Source organism: Nicotiana sylvestris, chromosome 4 (assembly GCF_000393655.2).
Source record: "Nicotiana sylvestris chromosome 4, ASM39365v2, whole genome shotgun sequence".
Taxonomy (NCBI): Eukaryota; Viridiplantae; Streptophyta; class Magnoliopsida; order Solanales; family Solanaceae; genus Nicotiana; species Nicotiana sylvestris.
Window position 1 is genome coordinate 20,155,333 of NC_091060.1, and position 13,621 is coordinate 20,168,953.

A 13,621-nucleotide genomic window follows, 5' to 3' on the forward strand; every position below is an offset into this window, starting at 1 on the left:
AGTGGATAACGTGCAATAATTTTCATTTTAATTATGATATAAAATACGCTCAACTTAATAATTTATGATTAAGAAAAAAAAGTAATTTTGAATAGTCAACGATTTATTGAGAAAATTTGAGGATTTACAAGGTTAGTTACATAGAATTGCATAAAGTTCTATTAGGTGAACCCCATACGTTAGCTTGCTTTGAATTGGACTTCATTCTTTGCCTGTCTTCAACTTGGGGGACAAAAAGACAAAGGGTGTCCCCCTTTTTTAATTCATTTAATTTTCTTTTTTTTTTCTTCCGTATTTTATTTAATTTTGCTCCAAATTTTTTCATCTTCGTAAAATAAAAAATGGCAAATGAAAACTTCAAGTTTATCATGTCATGTGCTATCTCTTAGTAAACTTCTGATTTACTGTGGCATAAACTTTTGCTTTAGTAAACTTCTAGTTTACTGTGATACATGATATAGTACAAATTAAAGAATAAGACGGGTAACTTCTCACATACATATTATTTTACCCCCTATGATTGTGGAAACATGAAGATTATCAATCTTCCAATCATTTGTAGTCTTACTATGATAGCCATTTGTATTAGTAAACTTCAGGTTTACTGGGCGTGTCCGGGGTGTAAGCCCGGATGACCGAAGTGTAAGTATCACAGATCTAAGCACCACACATAAGCCCAGGGGCATTTTACTAGTGCTCCACTCCGGAAAGAGCCCCGTGCGAGTCCCAATTCTGCCTTTTTAAAACAGAGGTTGTTGAGATGGATTATCTTATGGCCAAGCAAGCTTTGAAAAGAATTTTCTTTATATATTTAATAACTCTTCAACATTTCATATGACACATTTAAGATCATACGATTCAAGGGTATTTTGGTACATTACATATATCTTTAGTTTAAGATCATAAGATCTATAAGTCTTCCTTATATTTCTTAAATTTTGTGCCTATTGGTGGCAAAACAGATAAAAAAATAATTATCCATCCATATTATCCATAAAAAAAATGGGTTGGAGAATGAACTTTTTAAAAACGGGTCAAATATGACTAAGATTCATATTATCCACTTAAAAAAAGATAATCAATAACTAATGGGTTTAACTTTTATATTTTTTAAGACTCAAATTGGGGGGGGGGGGAGTTCCTCAAGTTTGGGAGACTAGGAATTCTCCAAAAATTGATTGATGTTTGGCTAAAAATCCATATTTTTGCATGTGATTTACCTTGCATTATACCTCGATCTCGTTAATTTTTATGTGAATATTTGTGACTCGAGCTTAATAATGTTATTTATATGTGTAGGAGTCAATTGGAAGTGATTTGGAGATTTTACATGCAAAGTGAAGTAAAAACGAAAGTATCTATAGGAAGTATAACTTTGGTGCCCAAGTCCCGGGTAACGAAGCGAGGGTCACTTTGCGAGACCGGGACCGGAGCAGAAGAAACTAAAAAAGTCCCGGGCAACGAAGCGAGGGTCACTTCGCGAGATCGGGACCGGAGTAGAAAATTTCAGCTTCTCCCCTCCGAATTAGGAGAAGCCCAATTCGCCTCAACAAATCCTAGCCACTATAAATACATAAAAAAAGTGCTTTTAAGGGGGAGAACATACTTTGGACCAAGGGAGAGCACAGAACCGCCGTGAAGGTCGGAATTCATCAGATTCCATCTTTCCTCCATCAAACTTAGTAATCTTTACTTTTTTGGATGATTTGTTGTTTTGCTACCATGTCTTTGTGGAGCTAATCTTTACGTTCTAGGGTTGTTGTTGTCATGAATATTGAAGTTTATTAATTACATTACCGTTAATTTGAGTTATCATCATTAGTTGTTTCTCTAATTCTGTGCATAATTACTTAATTTTTTGGCCAGCAGTTGAGTTCTATTTACTATCTATGCTATGCTTAGGAAAGTCGTGTTTAGATTAGAGTAGAATTAGAGAGAGCTTGTTTCTAAACCCGAGGCTCGGGAAAATATTTCGCAGTTAGGATAGGAATATACCTAACAATCTTGTTTAGTTGAATACCGTATTATATTCGTTCATGATAGATTCAATATATATTGTGGATAGACAGATAGTATTGTGGGAACATACTATTTATATAACCGATCCGGTTAACTAGCAATCATAATATTTGGCCACGTATACTTGCGTGTACTTGAAGAACCAACCGTGACCATATTCAAGAAGCTATTGATAATATGGATACCCATATTATCCGCCGGTTAATCTATTTTCTATTCGTATTAAATATGGACCGGATCAAATAATTTATCTATTTTTGCATTTTTCGTTTTCAACCTGCTCATACCTTATTGAACAATCAACTAAGAACATTTGAGCTCCAAAACGATCGCCACAAGTCGTTAAGTAAGATTTTGCACGACGGACACAAAGGGAACAATCTGAATATGTTAAACTTGAGCTGCAGTTAGCTTGGCCACAAGCTACTGCCTTGTTAGGAAAAGGAGAGGATATATAGCAATTATAACCTTGACTTATTTGGAGTCAAATCTTGTAAAGCTTAAAGAATATAAGCTAAGCTTAGTGCAAAAGAACCATTCTTCTCATACTGAAAAATACTGCATTTCCATTTCACGAAATTTGTATTTGGTTCAATTTTCACAAAGCAACTAAACCCTAAACCTAATCGAATTACAAGAAATGTGGTTAACACTCTCATTCTCAAAATAGAATCCATATATAGCTAGTCTTTCTATTTTTGTATATATATCACTAATTTGTTCTCTTTCCTTTGTGTTTCAAGTTAAATTTGAGTTTCACATGTAGTTGTTTAAATAGATTTGGCTACCCATTGGTTTCTCCACCAATGCAAGTTAAATATTCCATGATTTTTTTTGTCGAAGTGGCTTGTTTTTTTCACTAAATACTCCTAGGAAAACATACAAAGTGTTTAAAATATGTATATGTTCCCGGCGAAGAAGTACTGCATACATATGTCTTTATTTCGTATTAGTTTAGTGATCATTGGTTCATTTTTGGCATTGATGCAACTGGAACTTCTAAAAGGTCCAAACAGTATATATTCATATAGGGACAAGTCTTGAGAAAAGTTTGTTTTTTGGCAATTGTAACTTTTGTGTTAGAAAACATAGTTATTTGATTTTGATGAAAAAAATATCATAATTATATTATCTGACACTATTTTAAAAGCTATTACTCCTTTCATTTCAATTTACGTGATACATTTCGCTTCTCGAAATTTAGATTGACCAATATTTTAAAATGTATTTTATTTTATCATATGGAAAAGAGAAGGATTTGGAACTTACTTTTCGTAGAGTATATTTTGTTTTTAGCTGAATGAGTATTGTTCATATACCTCATTGAGCAATCACCTAAATCAACTTAATTTACCTCTAATACGACCATCACAAATAGTCAACAAGATCTTGCATTTTTTACACAAGTGTCACAGTCTGAATATGCTATAGTCGAGCTGCAAGAAGAATGGCCATAAGCTAAAGCATCATTAGGATAAGGAGAGGCTACATAGTAATTATAACCTTGAGTTAATGGAGTCTCATTCCTTAATACTATAAGAACATATAAGCCAAGATTAGTCCAAATTAAAAGGACCACTCTTCTCATACTCAACAGTCAACACGTCTGTATTTGGTTCACTTCTCACAAAACAATTAAATCCTAACATTCCAATTATAAGAAATGTTGCTAACACTCTATTCTTTTAAAATGGAATCCTTGACTTTTCTCTTCTTCTTCTTCTTCTTCTTCTTCTTTTTTTTTTTTTTTTTTTTTTTTTTTGGTGTTACAAGTTTGAGTTTCTTAACTAGTTGTTTAAATAGAGTTGGCGATTGCATTGATTTCTTAACCAATCATAACTAAGTTGTCTAATTACTGTCTTATTAACTTGTTTTATAGTATTAATTAGGATATTGATACTACATATTGATATGTTGGCGGCATATATGCGCAACGGAAGTAAGATCTTCAGCACTTAGGGGTCGTTTCATGATTCATGGACAAATTATGCATTGATTATAATAATACGTTGATATATTGTTTTACAGTGCATAATAATATATGAAATATTTTGCGATATATAAATCATATCATACGTAGATTATTATGCAGGAAAAATGATACCAAGTCAAAAATTATCTTATCATTGTATTGCTAATACATACATTCTTATTCGACATTCTTCGCATAAAAAAATATATAGCTCTCTAATTGCATAAGTCATGCATGTATTAGTTATACATGGATTTTTACTCTTTGTGTTGAGTATTGAGATTTTGGTGATTAACAAAGTTTGTTTAGACGCAAATAATGCTTTGAGATTTTGATGATTAACAAAGTTTAGTTACATACAATGCTCGAAGAACCAGGTCCTCGACGTAGATACTTAACTGTCTAAGAACCATCTTCTCAGGGTAAAGAACCAGTTCCTCAAGTTGATGATTGAACGTCGGTGCAAGATAGTAACTTTATCTCAAAGTTACCCAGGTCCGAGTTTAGTGGAAAAAGGCTGCTACATGTGATAAGGGTTGCTGCACAAGAATATACGGATAAATCAGTAAGAGACAAGAGTCCCAAAACTTGTGGAGTCCTTGGAACAGTAGAAGTTCTATCAAACGTGAAGCTGACTATGCATAAGACTCCTAGAAGATCTTGAAGTCCAGACATTTAAATACAATCTATTTTGGACTTCTGAGATTATCCTTTTATACATCTGAGGAACTACATTTTGTACACTCTAGTCGAGTACCAGTGTTGTGTCCTTCTTGAGTCAGTCTAGTGAATGTGTTTTAGAAAATTGAGTTGTAATCAAAGTCTTACAAACAATTAGTGAGTTGGAGTGAGTGTTTGCTTTACAAGTTAGAGTAACTTGTAAATCAAATAGTGAGTATTGAATTACAGTCTTGTAATTGATACATTTTGGCTCATTGTTCTAGTAGAGTCGAAGTTGAAAATCCTACGCAGCAGGTCATGATTTTTGCACCTTTTGAGCTGGGTGATTTTTCACATAAAAATCTTTGTGTTTACTTTACTGCTTAGTTTACTTCATGTTTAAGGAACACGGTAAAGAAACAAATTCTTTAGTAATTCATAAGGACACTCAAACTAACGCTTTGTAATGACTAATGAGTAGGTATGTAAAAGTTTATCAAAGCAAAGAATTAAGAATTTTTTAAAGAAATTAAGATATTAAAATGTGAAATTATTGGGACAAGAAAAAAGATGCATGTATACATAATACACTGCTCTTTTAATTTGCCGGCAGAATATATATACGTACATATAAAAAAGAAACAAAATCACAGAATACTTAATTTTCATTGGTGGTGAAATCAATGGATGGCTAATCTATTTAAACAAGGACATGTTGATCTCAAATTTGTAACACAAAACAAAGAGAAGATTAAAAGATACAAAAATATTAGAGAAGGAGCCATGAATTCTATTTTTAGAATGACAATATTAGCCACATTCCTTATTGGAATTTTAGGGTTTAGTTGTTTAGTGAAAAGCGAACCAAATGATAGCGAAGAATTAGTGTACCATTTATGCAATACTGGTGTGTATCATTATGATGATCCATTTGCAAATAGCTTGAATTATGTTCTTGCATCGTTAAGGGATGAAACTCCATTAACTCAAGGTTATGATTACTATGTAACCTCTCCTTATCCTAATAATGCTCCAGCTTATGGCCATGCTACTTGCACCTCAAATGTAGGCTACTGTGCCATTTGTGTACGTAATGCAAGATCTTACTTGTTGACTGTCTGTGCTGGTAATATTGGAGGTCAAGTCGAATTTGTTGATTGCTCAATGAGATACGAACAGTACTCATTCAGCAAATAAACTACAGGCTGGCTTTATTTGCTTGGTCGTGTTCATGGGGTGTAACAAGAAAATTTGTATTGTCCTTATTATGTATCTCTTTCCGATTATCTTCTCTTGTTGTTGTTAATGTTTTACTGTTGTAGTGGTGTTGTTGAATTCAAAATAATTTATGTTGTGGTTGACATTTTCACTTGATTTGATTTGTAATGTTTGTTAAAGTTGGCAAGAAGTTTTATTGTTTATGTTTGAAGATTCACTCCTCACTTGCAGTGATCTAATCTTATGAGCTGGAAATGAGAGGACTTACAAAAAAATATTTGAATAGAATTGGAGTATGACTACAGTATAATATTATATATTTTTCAAACATAGAGTTCTAAAGGGTAATATATCAAACATTTAATATATAGTCTGATTAGGGACGTCTTCAGACAACTAGAAATTTTCAACAATCCACACCTTAGTCTTTACTATCTATTCATGTTTAGGTTAGAAAATATTGGTGCACACACCCTGATTTTGTTAATTTGGTATGTTAAAATTGGCTTAATAATAACCTCTTCGAAGCCACTCAAAATTTTACTAATAACATCTCTAAGTGGAGTAAAGAAACTTTTGGAGATATTCTAAAATGAAAAAAGAGAATTCTGGCTTGCCTTAAGGGTATCCAAAACTCTCTCAATTATACTCATAGTTCTTTTCTCCAAAGCCTAGAATCCTCTCTATAATATGACTTCAATAATATCTTAAAACTAGAAGAAGACTATTGGAGACTTAGATCATGAATTTTTTGGCTCAATGATGGGACATAAACACAAAAATTTTCCATATAAGTGTCTCTAATAGAAGAAGAAGAAACCATGTTAGCTTCTTTAAAGATGACTAAGTGTCACACCCCTTTACTACTCCTCAAAATAATAATAATATGTGTATGGGCCAAAGATTTTTTCCAATTAAAGTGATAAAATTTGAATAGGGATTATTTTATTGTTCAGAGTCGCCACTTAGAATTGATTTTTTCGGTGTTCCAAGTCACCATTTATTTGGATCCCTAGTCAAAGGAAGGTTTGACTCTATTTTAATCGGTCCACGAAAATAAAGTTCGGGTAAGGAATTCTGTTGACCGGGGAGAAGGTATAAGACATTCCCCAAGTCCCGTGGTTCTAGCACGGTCGCTTTATTGACTTAAACTTGGCTTGAATTAATTTTGGACAAACTGTGATTTATATTATTTTCATGTTTTACCTATCCTCTTTTATCTCTTGATTATTAGAAAAAATTAAAGAATATTTTTGAATAATAAGATGTCATAACCACACTACGCAAGCAAATGCGTGATTGATGAAATTTATTATTTAGTCATAACGGCGCTACGCAAGCGAATCCGCAGTCATGACAGACGATTGTTAGCACGTTATTTACTTTTGAAAAATTGCTGCAATTGTGTTGGAGGAAACATTAACCCTCTTTTTTCAGAAAATTTATTAAATGTCACTACCACGCTACGCAAGCGAATCCGTGATTATGACAAAAGATTTATAAATTAATTAAAACTATTGAATATGACATGAAATTGATGAATTAACTTATTAAAAGTTAAGCGTCACGCTACACAAGTGAGTCCGTGAAGTTAAAGCGCACCTACTATTTGCCTAACGTTTAAATTAATTAAAGGGAAACTAGTTAATTAAAATAGTAGAAAAATCTGATATTATTATTATTATTATTATTATTATTATTAATCTGATATTATTATTATTATTTTTTCGAGCTTTATAGTTGGGAAAAATTATGCAAATAAATGTTGGACCAACTTTATCTTTTTTAAAAGAAATGAGCCAACTTCTTGTTAAAAAAAATGGGCCAGCTTGTATGGAGCTTTTGAGCTACTGGAATTTATTATTAAAATGGGCCAAGAAATGAATTTCAATTGGCCCAATGCTATATAGAAGAAAAGGGGTAATTTTGTTGTTTAAAGGTAAATTGGTCAACTTTTATCTTTGATTCAATAAAGCCCAAAGTTGATACAATCTTAGCTCTTTACTTAGTTTGAGTTCATGACCATTAACTACATAGTCACAATTGTATAAACGTCCACTTTACAAAAATAGCCATTTTTGCAAATCCGGCAAAATGGCCAGATTCACAAAGATATTATCACAACATTCCTAGAAACATATGTTGGCAGTGAAATTTCAACAATTAAAACGAACTCATGCTATGTGTTATACACCTAAAGTCATTCATGACATACTTAGCATTGTTACTCGGATATAATAGCTTGAAAACATGCTTAAAAAATCCATAAACGACTTACATATCACATTCAAAAACTTACAACTCAATATTCAAGTATTATGAAGGACTATATTCACATTATCACATGCTTGATACATAACAATAACATACAAGCTCTTTTGTTGTCAAACTATTCATCATATCAAACACATTTAAATGGTGCAACATGTTCAAGTTGTTCCCATTGCTGAAAATATGTACATTACGAGTCTTAAAGGATTACTTGGTAGCAAAAGAATAAACAGTAGTTCAACAACTAAAGTAGCATAAAACTAGCAGCGAAACAGCAGCAAAACCAGAAGCAAATCCTTGTTAAAACAACCCGAAAACTAAGAGAGGGAACCCAGAAACGAACTCTAAAGAGGACTTATACTTTTTTAAAAGTTTGCACTCTAAGATTCACTCCCAAAGCTCACTATTTCAGCTTACTTTTCATGTGTTCAACTGCTGATTTTTTTTGTTTTTGTGACAAAGAAATTATAAAAAATGCCCCCTGGAAGTGTGATGGAGTCCCCCCAAAGTGAGGAAAGGGCAGCCCTTAAATAGGCAAATTTGGACAGATTTTGGTTCACCAAATGTCTGTCCGACAAAAACTGACATTGTGTGCTAAACACTGTTCAAAATCTGTCCAAAGGTCAAAGGAAATCTACTATGTCAGAAACAAAGAGAAAAAAAAAATATCATTTCAGCCACCATAACTAGTAAAAGTAGGCTACTAGCACCCTATTTTGTGATAAAATAACATAAACTTCAGATTTTAACAACATCAATATCACCCTGTTGATTCAAACTAAACCAAGTATTAAAACATGTAATTAAACTTCACACATGTGTTACGAACCAATCGTAAGCAAACAAAAATTAACTGTTAAAGCCAAACGAAATGCACGCTATCGCTGGAGCGACTTAATAAGACCAACTAGACAAACATAATAAAAAATGGATTAAATGAAGAAACAAGATAGAAACTAACTTTAACTAAAATAAATCAAAAAATTAATAACGGGGAATGATTACGATTTTACCATATACTCTCAAGCATTTCCTCACTACCTCACTTTAATCAACACAAAGCTATTTTACTACTTCAACAAGTGCAAAAACAGAAAATTTAACATTGCAAAACTTCAAAAACTAATGCTAAAATAATTAATAATGAAAAATAAAAGCTGAAAAATAAAAATAAAAATAAAAAATCAGCCATGAAAAAGAATAGGATTTTACCATTTTACAATTCAAGTGGCCGAAAAAATGGTGGTATGCCAAAAGAGGGTGTTCGGGGAGGTCGCCGGAATTTGGCCGGATTTTGGTCGCCGGATTTTCAGGGTGAAATTGACATCAATAGCTAGGTCTTGAGGAGCTCTATCCATTGATGTAGGTATTGCGGGGTGGTAGTGGTTGGAGCTTCAATAATTTGGGCAAAAAAGTGACGAGAAAGTTTCCTAGATCTAAGATTCAAGGAGTTTGAGGGATTTTTGAAGGATTCGGTTTGGAGATATGGAAAGAGGAAGTTGTGGAGATTACATGGTGTGAATTTGGAGGTATTTGGAGGTGGTCCGCCGGCGACGGTGGGGCGGCGGCAGCGGCTTGGGGGGAGAGAGAAGAGAGAGTGATGAGAAGGAAAGAAGAGAGAGGAAATAATGGGGAAATGGGGCACATTTTTGGCGATTTTAGGCTTTAAATACCTAGGATGAAGATCAAACTAGGACCGTTGGATTAAATCAAGATGGGTGGATGAGATTGAATCTTGTCACTTAACCAAAACGACGTAGTTTCAAGACAAAACTACGTCGTTTTAAGCTCTTCTTGGCAGCCCCTTTTGGACCGGGTTTGGGCTCAAATTTTGGGCCAATTTTGGCACAATTTTAATTAAATTACACAAGCCCAAACCCTACCCTATTTACCAAACCATTACTCAACTCTTAAAACCTATACATACACAAATAAGAACAAACACACACACACACACATACATATATATTATATATATATAAGGCACAAATTAGGCATTTATAGCTGTCCCTCTTTGCTCGAGAACATGAAGAGTTTTCGTGCAAAGACAAATAAATGCCATGGATAATTTTTTGCCCACATTCACTCTAATGGAAGCATTTTGAAAAAGGTGGTGACCGAACCTTGCTTCTGAGGTTACCTACATATCTTTGGCTATAAAGGAATCAGGTCAGTGTAGTTCTGGGAAAATTTGGTAGGTGGGACTACCAGACACTGGAGTTAAGACTGCTGTTGCTGCTGCTGCTGCTGTTGTTGTTACTCTTACCATTACTGCTTCTTACATCAAAAGAAAAAGAGAAGAGCACTACATTTGTCTGCAAACTAAGAGTACAAAAATTCCTATCCACGTGCCTTCTAGAGTCAAATCTTGATTCTTGACCTGCTCGCTTGTGTTGACCTTAGATTGGATCTTAATTCTTTTGAAGAAAAGATTATGACTCAATATCGATGGCTTGCTTTCTGGATCAGAATTTGAGAAGATGAATCTTGAGAAGCTGGGCTGCTAACACATTATCAAAGCTAAACTCCGACTATCTTGTGATCGAAGGATTTCTTTCTTCTGATGAGAAACTGAAATTGCAAGCTTTAATCGTCACTTGTGCTATACAGCAGAGCCTGCAAAGCCATCAAAGACAAACAAAAACGAACAAAACTTTTCTGCCCCAGTCTGGCACTAGGAAAATTCTATGAGTTATTAGAGAAATCTGTAAATTATCTAATTTATTGAAAAGGCAGATAGAAACAGTAGTATAAACTAGCTGAAAGAGATAAAATTTGGTAACGAAGGATATTTTAACCAGGGATCGGTACCTTGTGCAACTGAAAGGAAATGTAATCATGGGCTGGTACCCTCTCTTACTGGAAGGAAATAGAATCGGGTGTTAGCACCATGTATTATCGATAAAGTGTTGAATCCCTCTAGGCGAAACAATTCGATCTGAGTTAAACTGTATTTAAACAGCCTGAGCGAAGATTACTTCTACCCGAAACTACGAACTAGATCCCCCTAGGCGAAACGGTTCTACCTGGGTTAAGCTATGTAAAACACCCTGAGCGAAGAGTACTTCTACCCGGAAACTATGAGCTAGATCCCCCTAGGCGAAACGGTTCTACCTGGGTTAAGCTACATAAAACACCCTGAGTGAAGTGTACTTCTACCTGGAAACTATGGGCTGGATCCCCCTAGGCGAAACGGTTCTACCTGAGTTAAGCTTCAGCAAAACACCCTGAGTGAAGAGTACTTCTACCCGGAAACTATGAGCTGGATCCCTCTAGGCAAAAACGATTCTACCTGAGTTAAGCTTCAGAAATAGGAGGTGTGAACAATAGTGATGCATGCTGAAAATAAAGGAAAAATGGAGATCTTAAGGATCTTACGTTTGGTGACATTCGTTCACTTAGGACCGACATCATGCACTACTTTGTTCCTGCTTTAAACAAAGAAAAATCTTGTGAGTTTTTAAAGTGAATAGCTTTAAACTTGTGGCCTTGATACCCTGAATAGCTTGATTCACGACCACTGCTGTCGAAGAACCGATTCTGTCAGCGTGGTACCGAGATGTTATGCCGCTCTGTATCATTTTCTAGAGACCTTGGCTTCACAATATTGCCCCCAACTGTTTCATACCCAGATGTCCATGGTACCGCTACCCTTGTCTCTAAGGCAATGCATTTTTCTCTAAAATCAAACTCAGTTGTCTTACCCCAGTATCAGTTTGTGTCCGTAGTGCTCATCAACTTTTCTCATAAAGCAGGTCTTGCTTAGGCGACCTTTTTAGCTCTTTTTTTAGACACTTTGTTTGTCTTATCGAATGAAATCAGAGATGGATTCGTGCCTTCGTCAATGCCATATATGCCCCAAATTGTGCTCGACATTACGGGGAAGCTGTAGCCAGTTTTGAAGCCCTTTCTTTGCTTCGATTTTGATGCAGGATTAGACCAAAGGGGACTCAAAGAAAAATTATGGGTAAAAACAGAATAATAATTGGAAGCAAAAAAGAACTGTGCTTAAACAAAAGGTGTCCCTTTCGGGAAAAGGAATAGGGAGATTTATCTGGAGGTATGTGCCGACTTTAATGAATCATGACATGCATTTTGGACTGGATGCCTGATCTGTATGAGCTGTCTAATTCTCAAAATCCGCCGCAAATGTTCATCTTGAATTTGTCTTGGTTGTGCTCATGCCGGAGAATCAAAGACCCTTATTCGGCTAGTAGCGCCCGTTGCAGGTTTTCTCTAACTAACCTCTCTCATTTCTCTACTAACTGTCACCTTATGGTGCCCATATGGGTTTTCACCAATAAGACTCTCTCATTTCTCTGCTCACTATCGCCTTATAGTGCCCGTACGGGTTTTCACTGATAAGACTCTCTCATTTCTTTTTTTTTTTGACTAAGATACTGTATGAGAGAGGTTATCCAATGCCTTTGGCATGGACTTCAATTATTCTTAAAAAACATCGATCAGAAGTTCTTGAAAGATAAAAAGGCGAAATGAACCTTGAACTGAATTACAACTTTTGGAATAATTTTTACAGAAAAAACCGTGAAATAAAACAAACTTCTGCCCCAGTTTTGGAGTATTGGGAATATGGATTTTTTGTTCTGATGGGACCGAACCCATGGTAAGGCTGCCTACATATCCTTTCGGAATCAGGTTGGACGTAGTTCAATGACTCAGAAATTTGTTGTTGTTTTTTCACAAGTACACAAGTTCCAAGAAGTGAGAAACAAGGAAGACAAATACGGCTCAAAAGGATTAACAAAAAGGGTGACACCTATTTGGAATAACGAGCAAATGATAGCCTTCGCCGCTTCAATCTGAGAAAATCAATGCGTGAAAATTCTACAATGGGTATATATCAGACATAATATCTTTTGACTGCATCTGCGTTAATAGTCATGTCTGGTACCCGTCCTTCTTCATCTACCAAGTGCAATGCCCCTTTTGGTAACACTTTCTTGATAATGTAGGGTCCTTGCCAGTTCAGGGCGAACTTTCCTTTAGCTTTTACCTGGTGCGGAAGGATGCGTTTCAAAATCAGCTGGCCTACCTCAAACTGCCTTGGTCGCACTTTCTCATTGTAAGCGCATGCTATTCTTTGTTGGTATAACTGGCTGAAACACACTGCTGCTAGCCGTTTTTCATTGATCAACATCAGTTGTTCTAATCGGGTTTTGACCCACTCAGCGTCTTCAATCTCTGATTCCACAATAATTCGGAGAGAGGGAATTTTGACTTCAGCGGGTATTACAGCTTCAGTTCTGTATACAAGCAGATACGAAGTTGCGCCAAAAGATGTGCAAATAGTCGTACGGTATCCCAAAAGAGCAAAAGGCAACTTTTCATGCCATTGCCTGGAACCTTGGATCATGTTCCTAAGAATCTTCTTGATGTTCTTGTTTGCAGCTTCAACTGCTCTATTGGCTTTTGGCCGGTAAGGGGTAGAATGGCAATGCATGATTTTAAATTGTTCGCATA

At 35.1% G+C, this 13,621-nt stretch overlaps 2 protein-coding genes across 2 annotated transcripts; one reads left to right on the forward strand and one right to left on the reverse strand.

Moving 5' to 3' along the window:
• The first annotated feature begins 5,338 nt into the window (after window positions 1–5,338).
• On the forward strand, window positions 5,339–5,848 carry LOC138889308 (antifungal protein ginkbilobin-like protein). Its single transcript, XM_070172601.1, has one exon. It carries the CDS (start codon window positions 5,339–5,341, stop codon window positions 5,846–5,848), a length of 510 nt encoding a protein of 169 aa, XP_070028702.1.
• Window positions 5,849–10,726: 4,878 nt separating this feature from the next.
• LOC138889309 (uncharacterized) lies at window positions 10,727–13,601 on the reverse strand. Its single transcript, XM_070172602.1, has 2 exons — window positions 13,155–13,601; window positions 10,727–10,756 (listed from the first exon to the last, which is right to left on the reverse strand). Exons 1-2 carry the CDS (start codon window positions 13,599–13,601, stop codon window positions 10,727–10,729), a joined length of 477 nt encoding a protein of 158 aa, XP_070028703.1.
• Window positions 13,602–13,621: the final 20 nt, after the last annotated feature.

What these genes read in the sequence shown, in the direction of transcription:
- LOC138889308 (XM_070172601.1), top strand. Translation starts at nt 5,339, where the DNA reads ATGGCTAATCTATTTAAACAAGGACATGTTGATCTCAAATTTGTAACA.
- LOC138889309 (XM_070172602.1), bottom strand. Translation starts at nt 13,601, where the DNA reads ATGCATTGCCATTCTACCCCTTACCGGCCAAAAGCCAATAGAGCAGTT. An exon ending in AACGCATCCTTCCGCACCAG is followed by an intron (nt 10,757 to 13,154) that starts GTAAAAGCTAAA and finishes ATGGCTTTGCAG; the next exon opens with GCTCTGCTGTATAGCACAAG.